General features: G+C 37.4%; 1 protein-coding gene across 2 annotated transcripts; it reads right to left on the bottom strand.

Moving 5' to 3' along the window:
• Positions 1–1,395: 1,395 nt before the first annotated feature.
• Positions 1,396–14,497, bottom strand: LOC137273240 (zinc finger protein on ecdysone puffs-like). 2 transcript variants are annotated; one of them, XM_067805754.1, is made up of 12 exons: positions 14,437–14,497; positions 11,860–12,331; positions 10,841–10,862; positions 10,509–10,552; positions 9,704–9,769; positions 8,912–9,051; positions 8,662–8,731; positions 8,019–8,123; positions 5,951–6,007; positions 5,130–5,166; positions 4,274–4,395; positions 1,396–4,019 (listed from the first exon to the last, which is right to left on the bottom strand). In XM_067805754.1, exons 2-12 carry the CDS (start codon positions 12,316–12,318, stop codon positions 3,906–3,908), a joined length of 1,236 nt encoding a protein of 411 aa, XP_067661855.1. In that variant the 5' UTR covers positions 12,319–12,331; positions 14,437–14,497; the 3' UTR covers positions 1,396–3,905. The 2 variants fall into 2 exon arrangements, with proteins under 2 accessions (XP_067661855.1, XP_067661854.1); XM_067805753.1 differs by having other exon boundaries at positions 14,433–14,487.
• Positions 14,498–14,788: the final 291 nt, after the last annotated feature.

Below are 14,788 nucleotides of genomic sequence, written 5' to 3'. Positions count from 1 at the left end.
AGTCAATGTCTTATTTTCATTTATATTTTCCTTGTATGCAGTTTCTACATAAATGCTGAGATATTTCAGAATCCACCAATCATGAAGATAGGCTACTAAAAACAAGTTAAAAAGCACCCACAGTTTAAGGTGGCTCAATACTCACTTGCCATGACAGATTAACTAAAGTCACAGAAAATTATTAGTGTTCCTTTACTTCCTTTGAGTAATATGTATCCTCGCATCATGAAGAAAGATCTTAGTCACCTTACACACAGAGATGTTTTTGAACAAGTTGTTTCAATTTATTGCAATAGTTTTCTTAGTGAATAAATGTTTATATCTGTGATCAGTTTTAGTAGCATATATATTATAAATCTCATTGAAAGATCATGTTAATAAAAACATTGTACATACGACACATGTTGTGGTTGTTTATGACTGACAGTTGCTGATGTTTTTGCTTAGGAACCATTCATTATTTATGGCTAGGGGGGGTAACTCACTTTGTTCTAGGGAGGTAGGGTGATCATCAGTTTTGTACACATGTAGTGGAAGGGTCAGCAATTTAGTCCATGAACATATTAAACATTATCGCTTGAAAATATGGGAATACTTCGTACATAAATTGGGGGTGAGGGTGGGAGTCATTGTACATGCTTCCCAATGAAAATCATCACACACCCATTGGCCCGTGGGCAATACAAGAGACTCAATCTTCAAGCAGGGGGTTTGCCCAGCCATGTCAGGTATTCTGGCTTACTTCCCAAACTCTCAAATATAATGTCCTGGATTACTTGCGGACCTCCCAGTGATGTATATTAAGTTTGAGACTGAGGATCTGATTTCAAGTTCCTCAACCAACCCTGTAGTTACATTTATTTAATATCACAGTATATCAGAGGTCCAATAATATTCAAGTCTGAACCAGACAATCCACTTGTCAATGTTATGAGCATTGAAGTGGGATACAATGACATGTCAACCAGCAAACTGTTTGTACTTCTGGAGACTTGGGTTGTATAGCAGAAACCCACTAACATATCGTGACACACTTCAACATACCCAACTCCAACACAGTGACTCCAAACATTCATGGTCCTCCTCTAAGTGGCACTTGGAAGCTGGTATGATTAAGACTAAGTTTTTTACAGATAGACATTATTCGTTGCAAAAGATGCAACATTTCTCTCATCTTCCTTGTTAGTATCTACACACATTATTTATTGCAGCTGAGAAGTTGTCTATCCACAATAATTGCCTCATTTCCTTAAGCAAGGCAACAAGAAGACCCATCCTTTAAATCCTTTTGTATGCCATGGGATAGGTTTGAACCATCATCTTCCACTCAGTTGGCAGTGGCACTATCCGCAACACCACACAACTGCTCTTGTGAAATACAACATGAAACTGACAAGCGGTGCCTGCCTACTCTTTAATAGTTTCAAAATAGCTCTGGTTACATAACTTTCAAAAGATGTGATGTAAAATCAAAGCAAACATAAGTACATAAGTGTCTTAAATCTGACTTGACTGCAGTTACCTCCCTTAGAGATGCCTACAGTGTTTTTCAGGAGCGTATCTGTGTTATCTGCACAGACATATACAAGGCATCTGTGTCAGAACAAAGTATAACCTTTCTCATGGAACAACCTTGAATGTCCACCTTATCTCCATCGCATCCGTGAAACACTTGTTACCCACTGGCAAAACATTTTACACTCATCTCCCAGTTCATAATTTTAATGGAAATAATTTTTGTTAGCTTTTTTTCATGGAAAGGTTCAAGTCTTTTTCATTTGGTTTATGAGCGAGTTAACAGTACAAGAATCTGCATCAAAATATCTCACTCACGAAATAAAAGATGTTACACATGAAGTTTGTTCAGCATTCATCTTTGTGTCCTGTGGTCAAGCTTTCTGGATGGCAATGGAGAGAACACAAAGGAAAAACAAATCAAAAGATTCACAGGAAGGCATGCCCTATATGTAAGCAACTTTGAAGCTGGAAGCAGTGCTGAGTGCTGGAAAATATAGCCCATAAAAACACTACATGGGAAGAGTAATCATGTATCAGGGAGGATGACACCATCCCGAACTATCTCAGCACATTTGATTACATCTCTGAAATGTGACACTATCTTCTGAGACCCTTTGTCAGTATTCAGATCAAATTTATTTTCACCACAAGACCTTTTTTCACAATATATGTATTGCATCAACATCAGCTGTGGTTTGTATGAAAACATGTTGCTCATGATCTGTCAAGAAGTAACGAGAGTGACCTCCCTTTGAAAACATTTGTTTTCGAACTACACTCTTCACACCTTGCAGAACTTTCTTCAGGGGATGATAAAACTAACAAAGGTCTCTTGTGTCACTATAATCTTGAATTACCCCATCAAAAAAGAATAAACAGAAAGTTAAAAAATAATAATCATTCCCTAAAACCACTGAAGGGAAATTATTTTTTTTATAGATTTTTTTCACACAACATAAAAATCCAAGAAATCCCTCAAAGAGTGAATAAATGTTGGTCTAACTGCCAAAATTCTTCACTATAATATAAACATACAGACAAATTCTCATGAAGGAATTAATATGTAAACTGCTCGAAATATATGCATAAAATATTCCATTATAAGAGAACAAAGACAGGTCTATATTAATGGACCTTGAAATATCCATCATTGTCAAATGTCATTATCTCATGCAACTGGAACCACAAAATTCTCTGAAGAACTTGGATGGTTTCACTATCATAACATGTTAGCAAGCCATGGTAATGACATAGCATTACAACATAGCACTTATCAACAGACAAAAGCTTAACAGAAAAATAACAGAGTGAAATGCAGAGGCATAGAAAGACAAATATACACAACATGAAAACATAATAGTCAAAATATATAAACAAAATATAATCAATTAAGTTATATGAATTCAATATGTATAATATTCACAATGTTCTGTCAGGCTTCAGCAAAGTTTGATATTAATAACATCAAACCTAGACTTGAATATGAATATTCATGACGATTCAGACTTGTCTCTGTCTGACATAAGAGGCCTCAGGTATATTCTAATCAAGGTACCCAACTAGACTGTTGAAATATACATGTTACAGGTCTTTCTTTCAAGTTGATGTGCCCTGATTAATCACTAACAGTATGAATTATTTCTATGCCATATTACTGTACACTGAGTATGAAAAGATTTAGATTCCATCTTAAAAATACTCACAAACCCCGAACTGGAATACAAATATTATACCGGATACAATTTAACACAACAAACAGTAAGAAAAACAATAGATCTAAATTATCATAACTTAAGTAAATATGATAAAAGAACAAGCATCAAGCTACAGTTTTCAAAAACATGCATACATATTGCTGTTACTTATTCATGACAAAACTATTCAATACTTCTTGAAGAATATACAAATTTTTGTTTTAAAAATTCATTATATAACTGCTCATCATTCCACAATAAGAATACAGGACAATTTTCATGAAAATAAAGAAAATATATAAAACTTTGCTGAATTCTGACATCTTTCATTCAGTTCAATTGTTGCAGTAACACATTTTGACACCCATGCCAAGACACCTTCATCACCATCATGATCATCATCTATATCATCACCAACATCATCTTCAAAAGGTAATCACAATCAAAGGTCATCCTCAAAGTCACCATGGCAGTCGCCATTGTTCATGGTTGAGTCAGCTGCTTGCTGGGCTGTGTGGTAACAAAAACAACATGAAGACTATCCTCGGCACATAGGGCCATGTAGATCCCATGGCACTAAATCGACCAGATGCAAGACATGACTTGAAAGACATTACAGAGATAATTTGGAGGCAGCAGGCATCATCATATCCATGAAGAATGACAATGTGTGACATCTGACATGGGTGATCATTAGTTTCCATTTTTTTCTCCTTGGTTGATATTGTTAGCAGAGGCGCTGTCCGACTTGGCCGCCTCTGAATCCCACGTTTTCTCCTCTGTCTCTTCAGATTTGATTTTGGACATCTACGAAAGATGTGGAAGAGTGAGTAAACGGTAACCCTGTTTATTGTTAATGCTGCACTTATCAAAGCGATATGACAGCAGAGGAAACCAAATGTGTCTGGACTAGACAATCCTGTGATTGATATCATAACAACCAATTACATCAGCATAGTCATAGTCGTGTTGTGGGTACAAGAAATAATATTGTGCATCATACTGGACTTCGAGCACCTAGCACAGTAGCCATGTTCAAAATCTAAATACTGATGTCTTACCTTGACCTTGTTGTAGTGAGCTCTGATTCCACAATGCTCAATCTTGGCTTCCTGTTCCGACATGAAGAACTTTTTACACAGCGTACAGTAGAAACCTTCCACCCTCTGGATGTACATTTGTCCTGCAACACCAACCATTCAGCTAGTTACAATGGCAACTTCGGACATTAACCATGGAAGGTAAATCAAACATTATCAGATTAGTGAGGGAGTATGGTTTTACGCTGCTTTTCGCAATATTCCAGCAATATCACAGGAGGAGTAAACCAGAAATGGGCTTCACATATTGTACCCATGTTGAGAATCACATCCTTGTCTTCAGCATGATGAGCAAACACTTTAACCATTAGGCTACCCAACTACCCCTAGATCAGGAATTTCAAAACTGGTGACAATATACATTAGTGAATAAAAAAAGGTACTCAAGTTCACCTTTCTGGGCCAAATTATTTCTTCCTAAACTTGACATGTGTCAGTGAATGTGATTATCATAAACATTTTCCATCAGTACTACCAAGATATAAAAGAAAGTTTTCAAGCCAGTTTAATCTCTTTTTCACTCATAGTGACATAAATATTTCATTTGAATGCCTTTGTTTTCTCTTGAAGAGTGAGTGAGTGAGTGTGGAGACACCAGCCTGCAATATTCCACCTACAGTGGAAGCTGTCAAAACTGGCATCTTTCCAAGCAAGTTGTCAACACCAGCATAAAATCTCAGTCCCATCCCAGGCTAACTTTGAGTGTGTGAGTTCAGTTATTAACAGCTTTTAGAAATATTCTAGCAATTCATAGCTGGAACAACAGAAAAGGGCTTCACACAACTTCCATGGAAAACACATTTGGACATTCACTCACCTATGGGTGTCCCTTCTTCAAATGCAGGGAAATTGGCCTGGAAAACAGGAACAATCTTAATCTCCATATTGAAACTAAACATTGTACTGCACCTGTGTACAATAGTTTCATAAGTTGTGAAGTATCCCACTTCTGATTTCATAACACTCTGGACACTGTTATTCAAATTTACAAAGGAAACAACAACAAAAAACACTTTAACATTTGTCTATGATAAAACGTAGCCACATCACGACTGACGAAATTATGAACCTTTCTTAAATTGACCTACTGACAATTTGTCTTCAGCAAATGTCAATTTAATATCGGTTCATTTTCAGGCATGTTCTTCAGTATCACATGGTTTGGGATGAAACCTATGAATATCAGTTCTTAGAGCAGACACACTGCCCACTAAGCCACCAAAGTGGTGAAGACAATTTTGTGAAACACGGGTGGAAATAACTTTAAATTTGCTAGTGTACTCTGGTACAGTGGCTCATGTAAATTCACTTGCCCCGATAATTTTTCCATAACACCATCCTATTTTCTTGTTGGGAACTCAACTGGACACTGGTACACTGTGAAATACAAATCTGCTTGCCCGACAGAAAAAACAATGGACTGGGACGTCGGGCAACGGGTTATTTCCAGGTCACATGTTGCAGTTACATGAGCTAAATTTTCACGAAGCAAACACAGGTTTACAACACAGTCGTAGCACTTTGATCACTTTGAGAAAAAGAGCCCCAATATTCATGTTAGTACTTCCTGCCATGATGTCCTGTAGCTATCAAAAAACTGGTTCCATGCAGATTTAGATGGTGAAGGTGCATTCTTACTTCATCGGTACATTTCTCAATCTCTGCCTCCAACTTCTCCCTAGCAGACTCTGTGTTCTGTAAATAAAACAGAAACAGTTAATCACTGGGCCCTCATGAAATACTTTCTATATAATAATTTGCCAACAAAGCAAACTTCTGCAAGTTATTGTCCAGAGAACTATCTCAATGCATTCTGTCACTGAGCATGCAGCATACACATCCACAAGAATGACAAGAGTGACTGAGTTTTAAGACGCTCATAGCAATATTCTAGCAATATCACAGTGGGGACACCAGAAATGGGCTTCACATGTAGTACCGATATAGGACATCAAACCTGCGTGTTCCACGTGGAAAGGTCACCAGAAGTTAACGTAACAGATTATCTCACTACCAAACAAACCGACTGTCATCACAAAAGGCAAACACCTGCTCTACTGGGCTAGCCTACCTCCCTATTTACATTTGTTACTCTTAAGAGAAGTGGTACAACAGTAAAATACCCAGTCTAGTCTTTCCAGAAATGGGCTACACACATTGCATCCACGTGGGGAATCAGACCCAGGTCTTTCACACGACAAGCAAAAGCTTTAACCACTAAGCTACACCACCGCCCCCAGATCATGTGGACAGTCAGTATGAACACTTAAGGTGTAAATCATTCCGCTATGTATTCTCATACACAATTATACAATTGAATGTATTGTTGATGCTGTTTTCAGATATTTATTATCTGTCTTTCAGTCAGTCAGCAAAATTCAGTTTAGTATTTCTAACGGCAAACAAAGAGAGCTTCATAAGCAAGCGGAACATTTGACAAAGTGCATACGCAAATGCCTCAACACAAATGCTGTTACAATTCACTTATCACGGAAAGATTTGTAAAATGGTATATTTCCAAACCACGCTGGATAATGGCCATCACTCGATATATACCAAAGGAAAATTGGGGATCACATGAAAGCACAAGTGTTACCTTATTTTATAGGTTTGTTCACAATCTATGTGAGTCAAAACAGGAAAAAACAGTAAAGAACACTTGTCCTTTCATTTGATCCCTCATTTTGTTCCTTCTGTATATTTAATTTGACTGTAATGTGGTTATTGTCAGGATAACTTTCAAAATCGCCAAAACATGGTCTAAACATGTAGGGTAATTATTTTGTCATCATACTGTTACAGTTTCAATGAATCTATTGAATAATAGACCAACTGCTGGCTTACTGTTGTATCAGTTACCCAGCATCTGTTACCAAACAATCAAGGTATGCATCACATTTGTCTCAGAGTGGCAATATTCATCCGACAGTCACAACAACCTGAATGTGGCTAACAGAGTATGTAACACTCCCTCACATCATGAAAGCTTTCATCACTTCAGTTTCATGGCAACTGGAAGAGTTGTCCGTACTGCCCATTTTCACATTGCATTTCCCCTAGGCCACACTATGTGAAGTCAAAAAAAAAGAAGCAAAATCTCAATTTGTTCACTGCATCATGAGGATTCCTACATTTTGCTGAATGTCTAATGCTAACGAGACCACACAGTTTAATGCAGATTCAAGCAAATATCTGCTTAATCACAGTACCAGAAACATTACACACTGGATGCATCATCAGCAAAACATAAATCAAAACATCACACTGCACAATCACCTGAAACGCCAAGTTATTATTAAAAGGGATGTCACGATACATACGTTTCACAAATCGATATATATCACGATGCCCATGTCATGATTCAATACGCATCATGTTACCTATTTTTGCAGCATTATTGTGTATATATAGTAATATTTTCAACATTAACATTTCATGAATGTATCGATAATTGTGTCACCTTAGTAACTATTCATCGATGAATCATGGCACCCTAATACTTTATCTTACTGTGTCCACATATGATTTAGATGTAATTTTCCAGACAAACAACAATAACTTAGTATCCATGTAAACGGTTAGTTGAATCTAGTACACTATGTCAGCTCCTGCAAGACCTCTGTTCCATCTGCTGCAAGCGTTTGTGTCCCTCGTTGTGTTTTTACGGTCCTAAAATATCACATTTTGTGAGAGGTAAGGTCAATACCTGTTTGTGTTCCTCAAGCTGCCTGTGTTCCTTAAACTCGGTGAAGTTTTTGAAGGCTCCAGTTTTGCAGCATCCACAACCAGCCTTCACCTGTCTCATTCGGTTCTGGGAACAAAAAACATACATACTCAAGTAGTAGGAACACACTCACTACATCAAGTAGATAAAATACTAAGGATTGTAAAATGACAAGGCTTAATTCATGCTTTTCAGCAATTATTCTAATTCAAGAGTTTTCCATCAGTTGTTTTTCAGTAATTATTACAATTTGGGAGTGCTTTTATGGTAATAAATAGAGATCTGGGGTGTTTTTTGATAACCATTAGAATTCGGGTGCATTTTTTCGGCAATTATTAGAATCCAGGAGTGATAATTTTTGATAATTATCACATCTAAGAAGTGTTTTCCAGAAATCATCATAATTCAGGAGTGTTTGGGGGTAATTATTAGAATTCAGGAGTGTTTCTCAGCAACTGTTGCAATACAAGATTGTTTTTCTGTAATCTTGATATGTTTGGAGTGGAGGGGCTTCAATAATCTCAACTGCAGTATACTTTCAGTAGGAGACTAGAAGGTCAGTATCACAGATAACACACTGCAGTACACTTTGCATGTGATTACAGGAGATTTAATGCTGACTTACTTTGTGTTGGTTTTGGTTCTTGTGGTCGGAGTAGGGGACTGGGAGGTCAATATCACAGATAACACATTGCCTGCAACAAACAACATGTCCGTGAAAATAATGACAACTTATAACAAAAACACTGTAAAACATGGCATGGATCAACTACAGGTGTCAGGGTACACACTGATTGATCAACACACAGGTGTCAGGGTACACACTGATTAATCAACTCACAGGTGTCAGGGTACACACTGAGTGATCAACTCACATTAGTTTCTTCTCTTTCTCCCGCAGTGCCTTCACCTCTGCAATCTTGTCCAGGATAGGCTGAGCCTGGTGTTTGGGTAGACGGTTCACCTCTTCCATTCGCTGCAGGTGCTTGTGACCCTTATTGTGGTTCTTACGGTCCTTAAACATTAAAACACAATACATAGCTTCTGAAATGGCTTTGTTGAAAACAAGCATTCCAAAGATCTCATAAACAGTTTATGGGTTAAAAATAAACTCCAAGAAATATTACATTACCTTTGTACAGGTATTTATGGGATGTGAATACCTGTGTCTCACGTACACAAACATTGACAATGGATGCAACAAAATTCATAAGCTCTTTCACAGAGACACAGAAAAAGTCCAAATACTTATTGTAAAAATTCAGTCATGCAACAATCAGTTATCACTGAGTTTGCTACGAGGCGGGTTATGGTATCATTTGAATTTAATTACTGTAACAATCTGATGATCATGATACATGATATAATAACATGGGCTGAATTACAGCAACATTACAACACAGTACTGATAATATTTAGGTGTCTGGGCCCCCATTTTATAATTCATGTTAGAAAATTAAGAGCATGAGTTCCAGGGACTCTCAAAACCAGAAAGCAAATCCCTGACTTGTATAACATGGGTCCAGAAAAAATAAGAAAGTTTACAGGTGAAAGCTGTAACCAACACCCCCCAAGATGAAATATATCTAGAAAACTTTCACTCCATATCATTCCAACTTTCACGTTCTTTGCCAAAAATAATGGTTGCTAGGTTTGGCATTACTTACGGCATTGTTCGTACACTGGTATTTACAAGCATGGCAGTAAAATGTATAGTTGTCTTCATACTGTCCCTGAAACAATATGAAACTGATGTAAGTGAACGGATACCACTGCTTTGAACACTCAGGATTTACCATAGATCTTTACAGTCAGCACACAGCCGAATTCCACCTGTAGGTTACGGTATGAAATGTCATGTTTCAGTTCATGTTTCCTCAACTGATATTAATGGATGGCTGTTTTTCATCATTTTCTTTAAATTAAATGTAAATGGATATGTGAAATGTGTAAGCATGAACCAGTGTCAACAAATACCCTTCTTTTCAAAATGTATTAACCTCAGGTTATAAATTGTATTCCCAACTATTGTTAGTCTCAGACATAAACCTCTTATAATCTTGCACCTACTGAATCAATGTTACCATACAGAGCTCCAAATGATTGTATATGAGTACTTGGAAAAGTTAGAGTACTGAATAGAATATAATGGCATGTAAGTAATCTCGTGTTTCATTTCATATATGCAACACATTGCTACTCCAGTGTAAAAAGGTCAGCAAACAAAACAATACTTTTTCAGATAAATATTTCCATAAATGATTCTAAGACCGTACACCACTGCTGTATTGGATATCTGCTACGTCTTGATTTTTTTTATAAAGCGTATAGTGCATATTTTTTAACCGAGCAGTGGATGAATCCTGATCATACAATAGATATACAAAATTCATTTCTTAACCAGCAATAATTAAAGGTAAAAAGGAAACAGGCTGATCCAGTCGGCATTTTAGAAAACCAAGTGTGACATACCGGCTCAATGTTGACAGGCATCTTCACGGGATATCCAGATTTGCCTGGAAAAGTAAAGTACATTTGAGTGAATAAGCTGCTTTCCATGTAAACAAGGAGTATTGTTTTACGCTGCTTTTAGTGAGTGAGTGAGTGAGTGAGTTTAGTTCTACGCCACTTTTCCAGCAATATTAAGGCAGGGACACCAGAAATGTACCATGTGGGGCATCTGACCGGGTCTTCAGCATGATGAGTGAAAACAATATCCACAAAGCTACTCTACTGTCCTCATGAAGGACAATGAAGGTGGTCACTACTCATTAAACTATATAGCACAAAGAAAAGAGGCCCACCTTTCTTCACTTGCCTTTGTTGCTGAAAAACAAAACAAAACTATTGGCACTAACAAAGCATAAGTTATATATCTAAACAAAGAACCCTCAACAAGCACATTTGGAAGCTATTGTTATCTTCTTGAAAACAGTGACTTCGTAAGTTCTTTTATCAATGTATTTCAGTATCATATTCGATTCAATTAGGTATTTACTAAGAATAATCAGTTAATTACGTCATTTCTATAAATCTATCACATAAGAAACATCAATAAAGGAGACCATAAATTTGTTGCTAGATGCAGCACTCAGCTGTATTCCTGGGAAAAACAGTCAAGCCTTTTCAAACAAACACAACGGGAGCAGAAATTCTGAGATAGGAAGGCAGCTGTCTTGCGTTTAATCACACAATTAAATGACAAGGAACAGAAAGGCAAGCCCAAAATTTGTTGCAAACTACTTGAATTCCAACCACATCCTCTTGAAGATCTGACAGTGACAAACCCTGCACTGACTATCACATCAGGTGATGAACCATCATATCAGCCAATCATCATGCAGGATTTATATTCTGGGTGCTGGAAAACATACCTGAAATCTGCATTTCGAAAGCGAAAAAAAAACAATAACAGCTATGCTATACTGTTTATTTTCTCCCATTCTGTCATTTCTTGGTGCAATTGTGTTTGTTCTGGAAAGAATGTGCTTTCTAATGCGCATTTGAATCCCTGAGGTATATTTTGTGTAATTTAAAATTCTGATGCCATTTGTTTAAAACTTATATCTCACTGTCTCAGAAATCCATATTCATCACCTAATGAATGAGAGCGGTAATTTTGGATTCTTGTTGGTGAAATATGTCATAGGTTGAAATGATCAACCAGGTTTAACAAACATAGGGCCAGGGAATCCATTACCCAGAACATGAGAAGGAAATTCAACTATGGGAAGATAACTCTCCTTTCCAAACTGCTCAGTGTGGCAAGACCACCATTACCCAAATCATGAGAAGAAAACTCCACTATGGGCAGATAACTCACCGCTCCAGGCTGCCTGTTCTGGTTGCCACCTCTCTGTCCCCCTCTTCCTCTTCCACGACCAAATCCTTGCATCCCATAATTCATTCCTGGGTAAGCCATGTCCATATATGGATATTCAGGATGATATGGATAATCATCATATCCACCATAGTTCCCATAATTCCCTCCGTACTTGCCAGGCCCCGGGTATCCAGGCAAATTGTCCAAACCAACTTGTTCAGAAAGTTTTTCTATCACATCACTTTGTCTCTTCAAAAGCTGAAGAAGCTGGGACTCCTGCTGTCTGTCCAGGCCGGGGGAACCATAGCCTCCCCCTCCGTATCCCCCATCATTAAAGTATCCCCCACCATATCCTGAGGCATGGGCTCCTACGTTTGTTCCAGGGGGGTAATACTGTCCAAGAATGCCCCTCCCCCTTCCTTGTCTGCTCCCCCCAGACATATTGCGTGGGTTTAACATCTTTGGTCAAAATCTGAAATAATCATAAAAAAATGAACTTTCAAAATGTTATTCACTCACTGAAATTCATTGGGTAATATATCTTAAACATTAGTACAGTAACATAGTATAACATCACCTTCTATGAACTGGTTCAGTAAACAGGAACATTCCACTTTCAAAAGTGAGATCATTATATTTTCAATACCATAAATCCCATAAAAAGGAGTAAGGATATGGTATTGAGAAAGAAATGGGTTTGCTAAACATCATCTAGTACTTCAGTCATGTCAAAGTGTGTCAGTGTCACGTTTTATGAAAACACAAAGCGACACAAGTCCTGCATGGTTATAACTTCAGTGAAACCCAAAAGGTCAAGGATGAGATATTAAGGATCATATCCAAAATCAAACCTGAGATTTCAACCCTTGGATCAAGTTGGAACATCATGCTACACTTCGTATCTACAGTGCAAGGAGGTTTTTTTAACATTACGTTTGACACAAATTATCATTATGTTTGATAGTTAGCAATTCGGGAACATGATGACAGGGAACAAAACAAGCCACAAAGCATGATCACTAAATTCTACAGCAATCCATCATCAATGGGAGCATATTCATATACCGACTTTCTTTCTATTGGATAATTATTCAGTCTACGTAAACTTATCCTCAGTACTTTTCGTTACACTCCACTACTGAGTCTAACAAAACCTTATGGGAGGTCGTGTCAGGTAACCTTTGAGATTGACCAATCAGAACACAGCTTACCAAATCGTGAAAGTGGACATTTGCACACATCTTTTGAACTTTTTATCTCGAAAAGGTTCGTAACCAAAAGATTCCGAATGCTATTTAGCATATGCTTGATTGTGGGTGATGCACACGACGTACGTGCAACCATGACAACGGTGAGCAAACAGTCGCTGAAAGTAGTGTTTTTGGCAATATTCAAGGATGTCATCTTGCAGAAATATTAGCTAATTGTAACCATGTCAACAGAAACCCCAATCCCTATATACTGCAGGTCAAATAACTGTGTTATATGCAGCTTTTTGTTTGTGGAGAGATCTGTATCAGTGACCTGAATATTTTGAAAGTCCTTCCAATCCCTAAATAGTAGCCATTGTCTGATTAGTTAAATCTATTCAACCGTCTCGCATTTGACTGGACAGTGATTGGTCGCTCAAAGGTTACCTGACGTGACCTTCTACTAGGTTTTGTTAGACTCAGTGGTGGAGTGTAACAAAATACACTGAGACTAAGTTTACTGAGACTGGTTAATTGCTAAAAGATAAAATTCATCCAAAGATAATGAAATGGTTTTACAATTTGACCATATGAGATTTAACAAAATGTCTTTAGCAAGATCAGTATACAACTTAGTTAAATATGGGAATTTAGGAGGACACTTTCTAACTTTGCTCAAAACACATTTCAGACTATTTCATGACCATTTTGTCCACAATTACGAACTAATCATGAACGATTTGACCCATACTGTACAAAATCTGTAAAGCAATGGCTAACACCATCATTAAGTGGTCTGTGGCATTAAAATAACAGTTTATGAAAACCATCCTTGAATACTGCCTTTTTTTGTATCAATAATGTAGTTTTAGATAATTAACATATAAGATTGTGATCCAATTATTGACTGAATTTGTGTCAGTTCAAAATGTGACTTCAGAAATTAATCAAAGAAAGAGTTGCAACATCTCAGCGGATGGTTATTTATTCGCCATTGATAACACACCGACAGGAATGTAAATTAGAGTTATCTACCCTTGTTTTCACGTGACGATGCCGGTTGCAAATGCATTGAATCCAGTTTCTATTCAGTCAAAATACTTCATTAGAGTTCAATTGTCAATTATCAATAAACGTATACTGGTTCTAATCACATTACTGAGTTACGTGTCCGACAATGAAAACAGAGCAGGAGGTATACGGTGCAAACAATTCTCGTTCTTCAATACCGGCACATGTAACTCGTAGCCGGTTCTGCTTGTAAGGAACACTGCAGGCAGAAACGGAGATGTTTCAGTTGTGTGAAGCGATTTAATTACAAGTACATGTACCAGTACAATAACAAAATATGGGTCATCATGCTTGTCAAATAAGAAAATATACCAACAGAGGCTCCACCCCAAACAGTCGGAAAAATGGAAGTGAAATGTTGCACACGACTCTTAAACGGAAGTTAATAATCGAGGCCCACTGTGGGATCTATGGAAGCATGAGGCCATTCTGAGGAGAAGTTGTTTTGTACGTTAAATCAAGATGTACTGATATTTCAGCAAGAGCACATGGATTGGAGACTGTGTACGTTAAGTGAGATTGCGCAAAATCTGCCCACAGCCTACGAATTAAAGATGGATCTATAGGGACTGTCGCTGCCCTTCAGCAAGTCCCTAGGTGTGCTACCAAACGTGAAAGACAATTGAGAATGTTTACATGATTTTTCAGAAGATATTTCCAGGTATTGA

This window comes from Haliotis asinina, chromosome 2 (assembly GCF_037392515.1).
Source record: "Haliotis asinina isolate JCU_RB_2024 chromosome 2, JCU_Hal_asi_v2, whole genome shotgun sequence".
Taxonomy (NCBI): domain Eukaryota; kingdom Metazoa; phylum Mollusca; class Gastropoda; order Lepetellida; family Haliotidae; genus Haliotis; species Haliotis asinina.
Note: the sequence above shows the minus strand (reverse complement) of the source record. Positions and strands in the feature narration are given on the sequence as shown.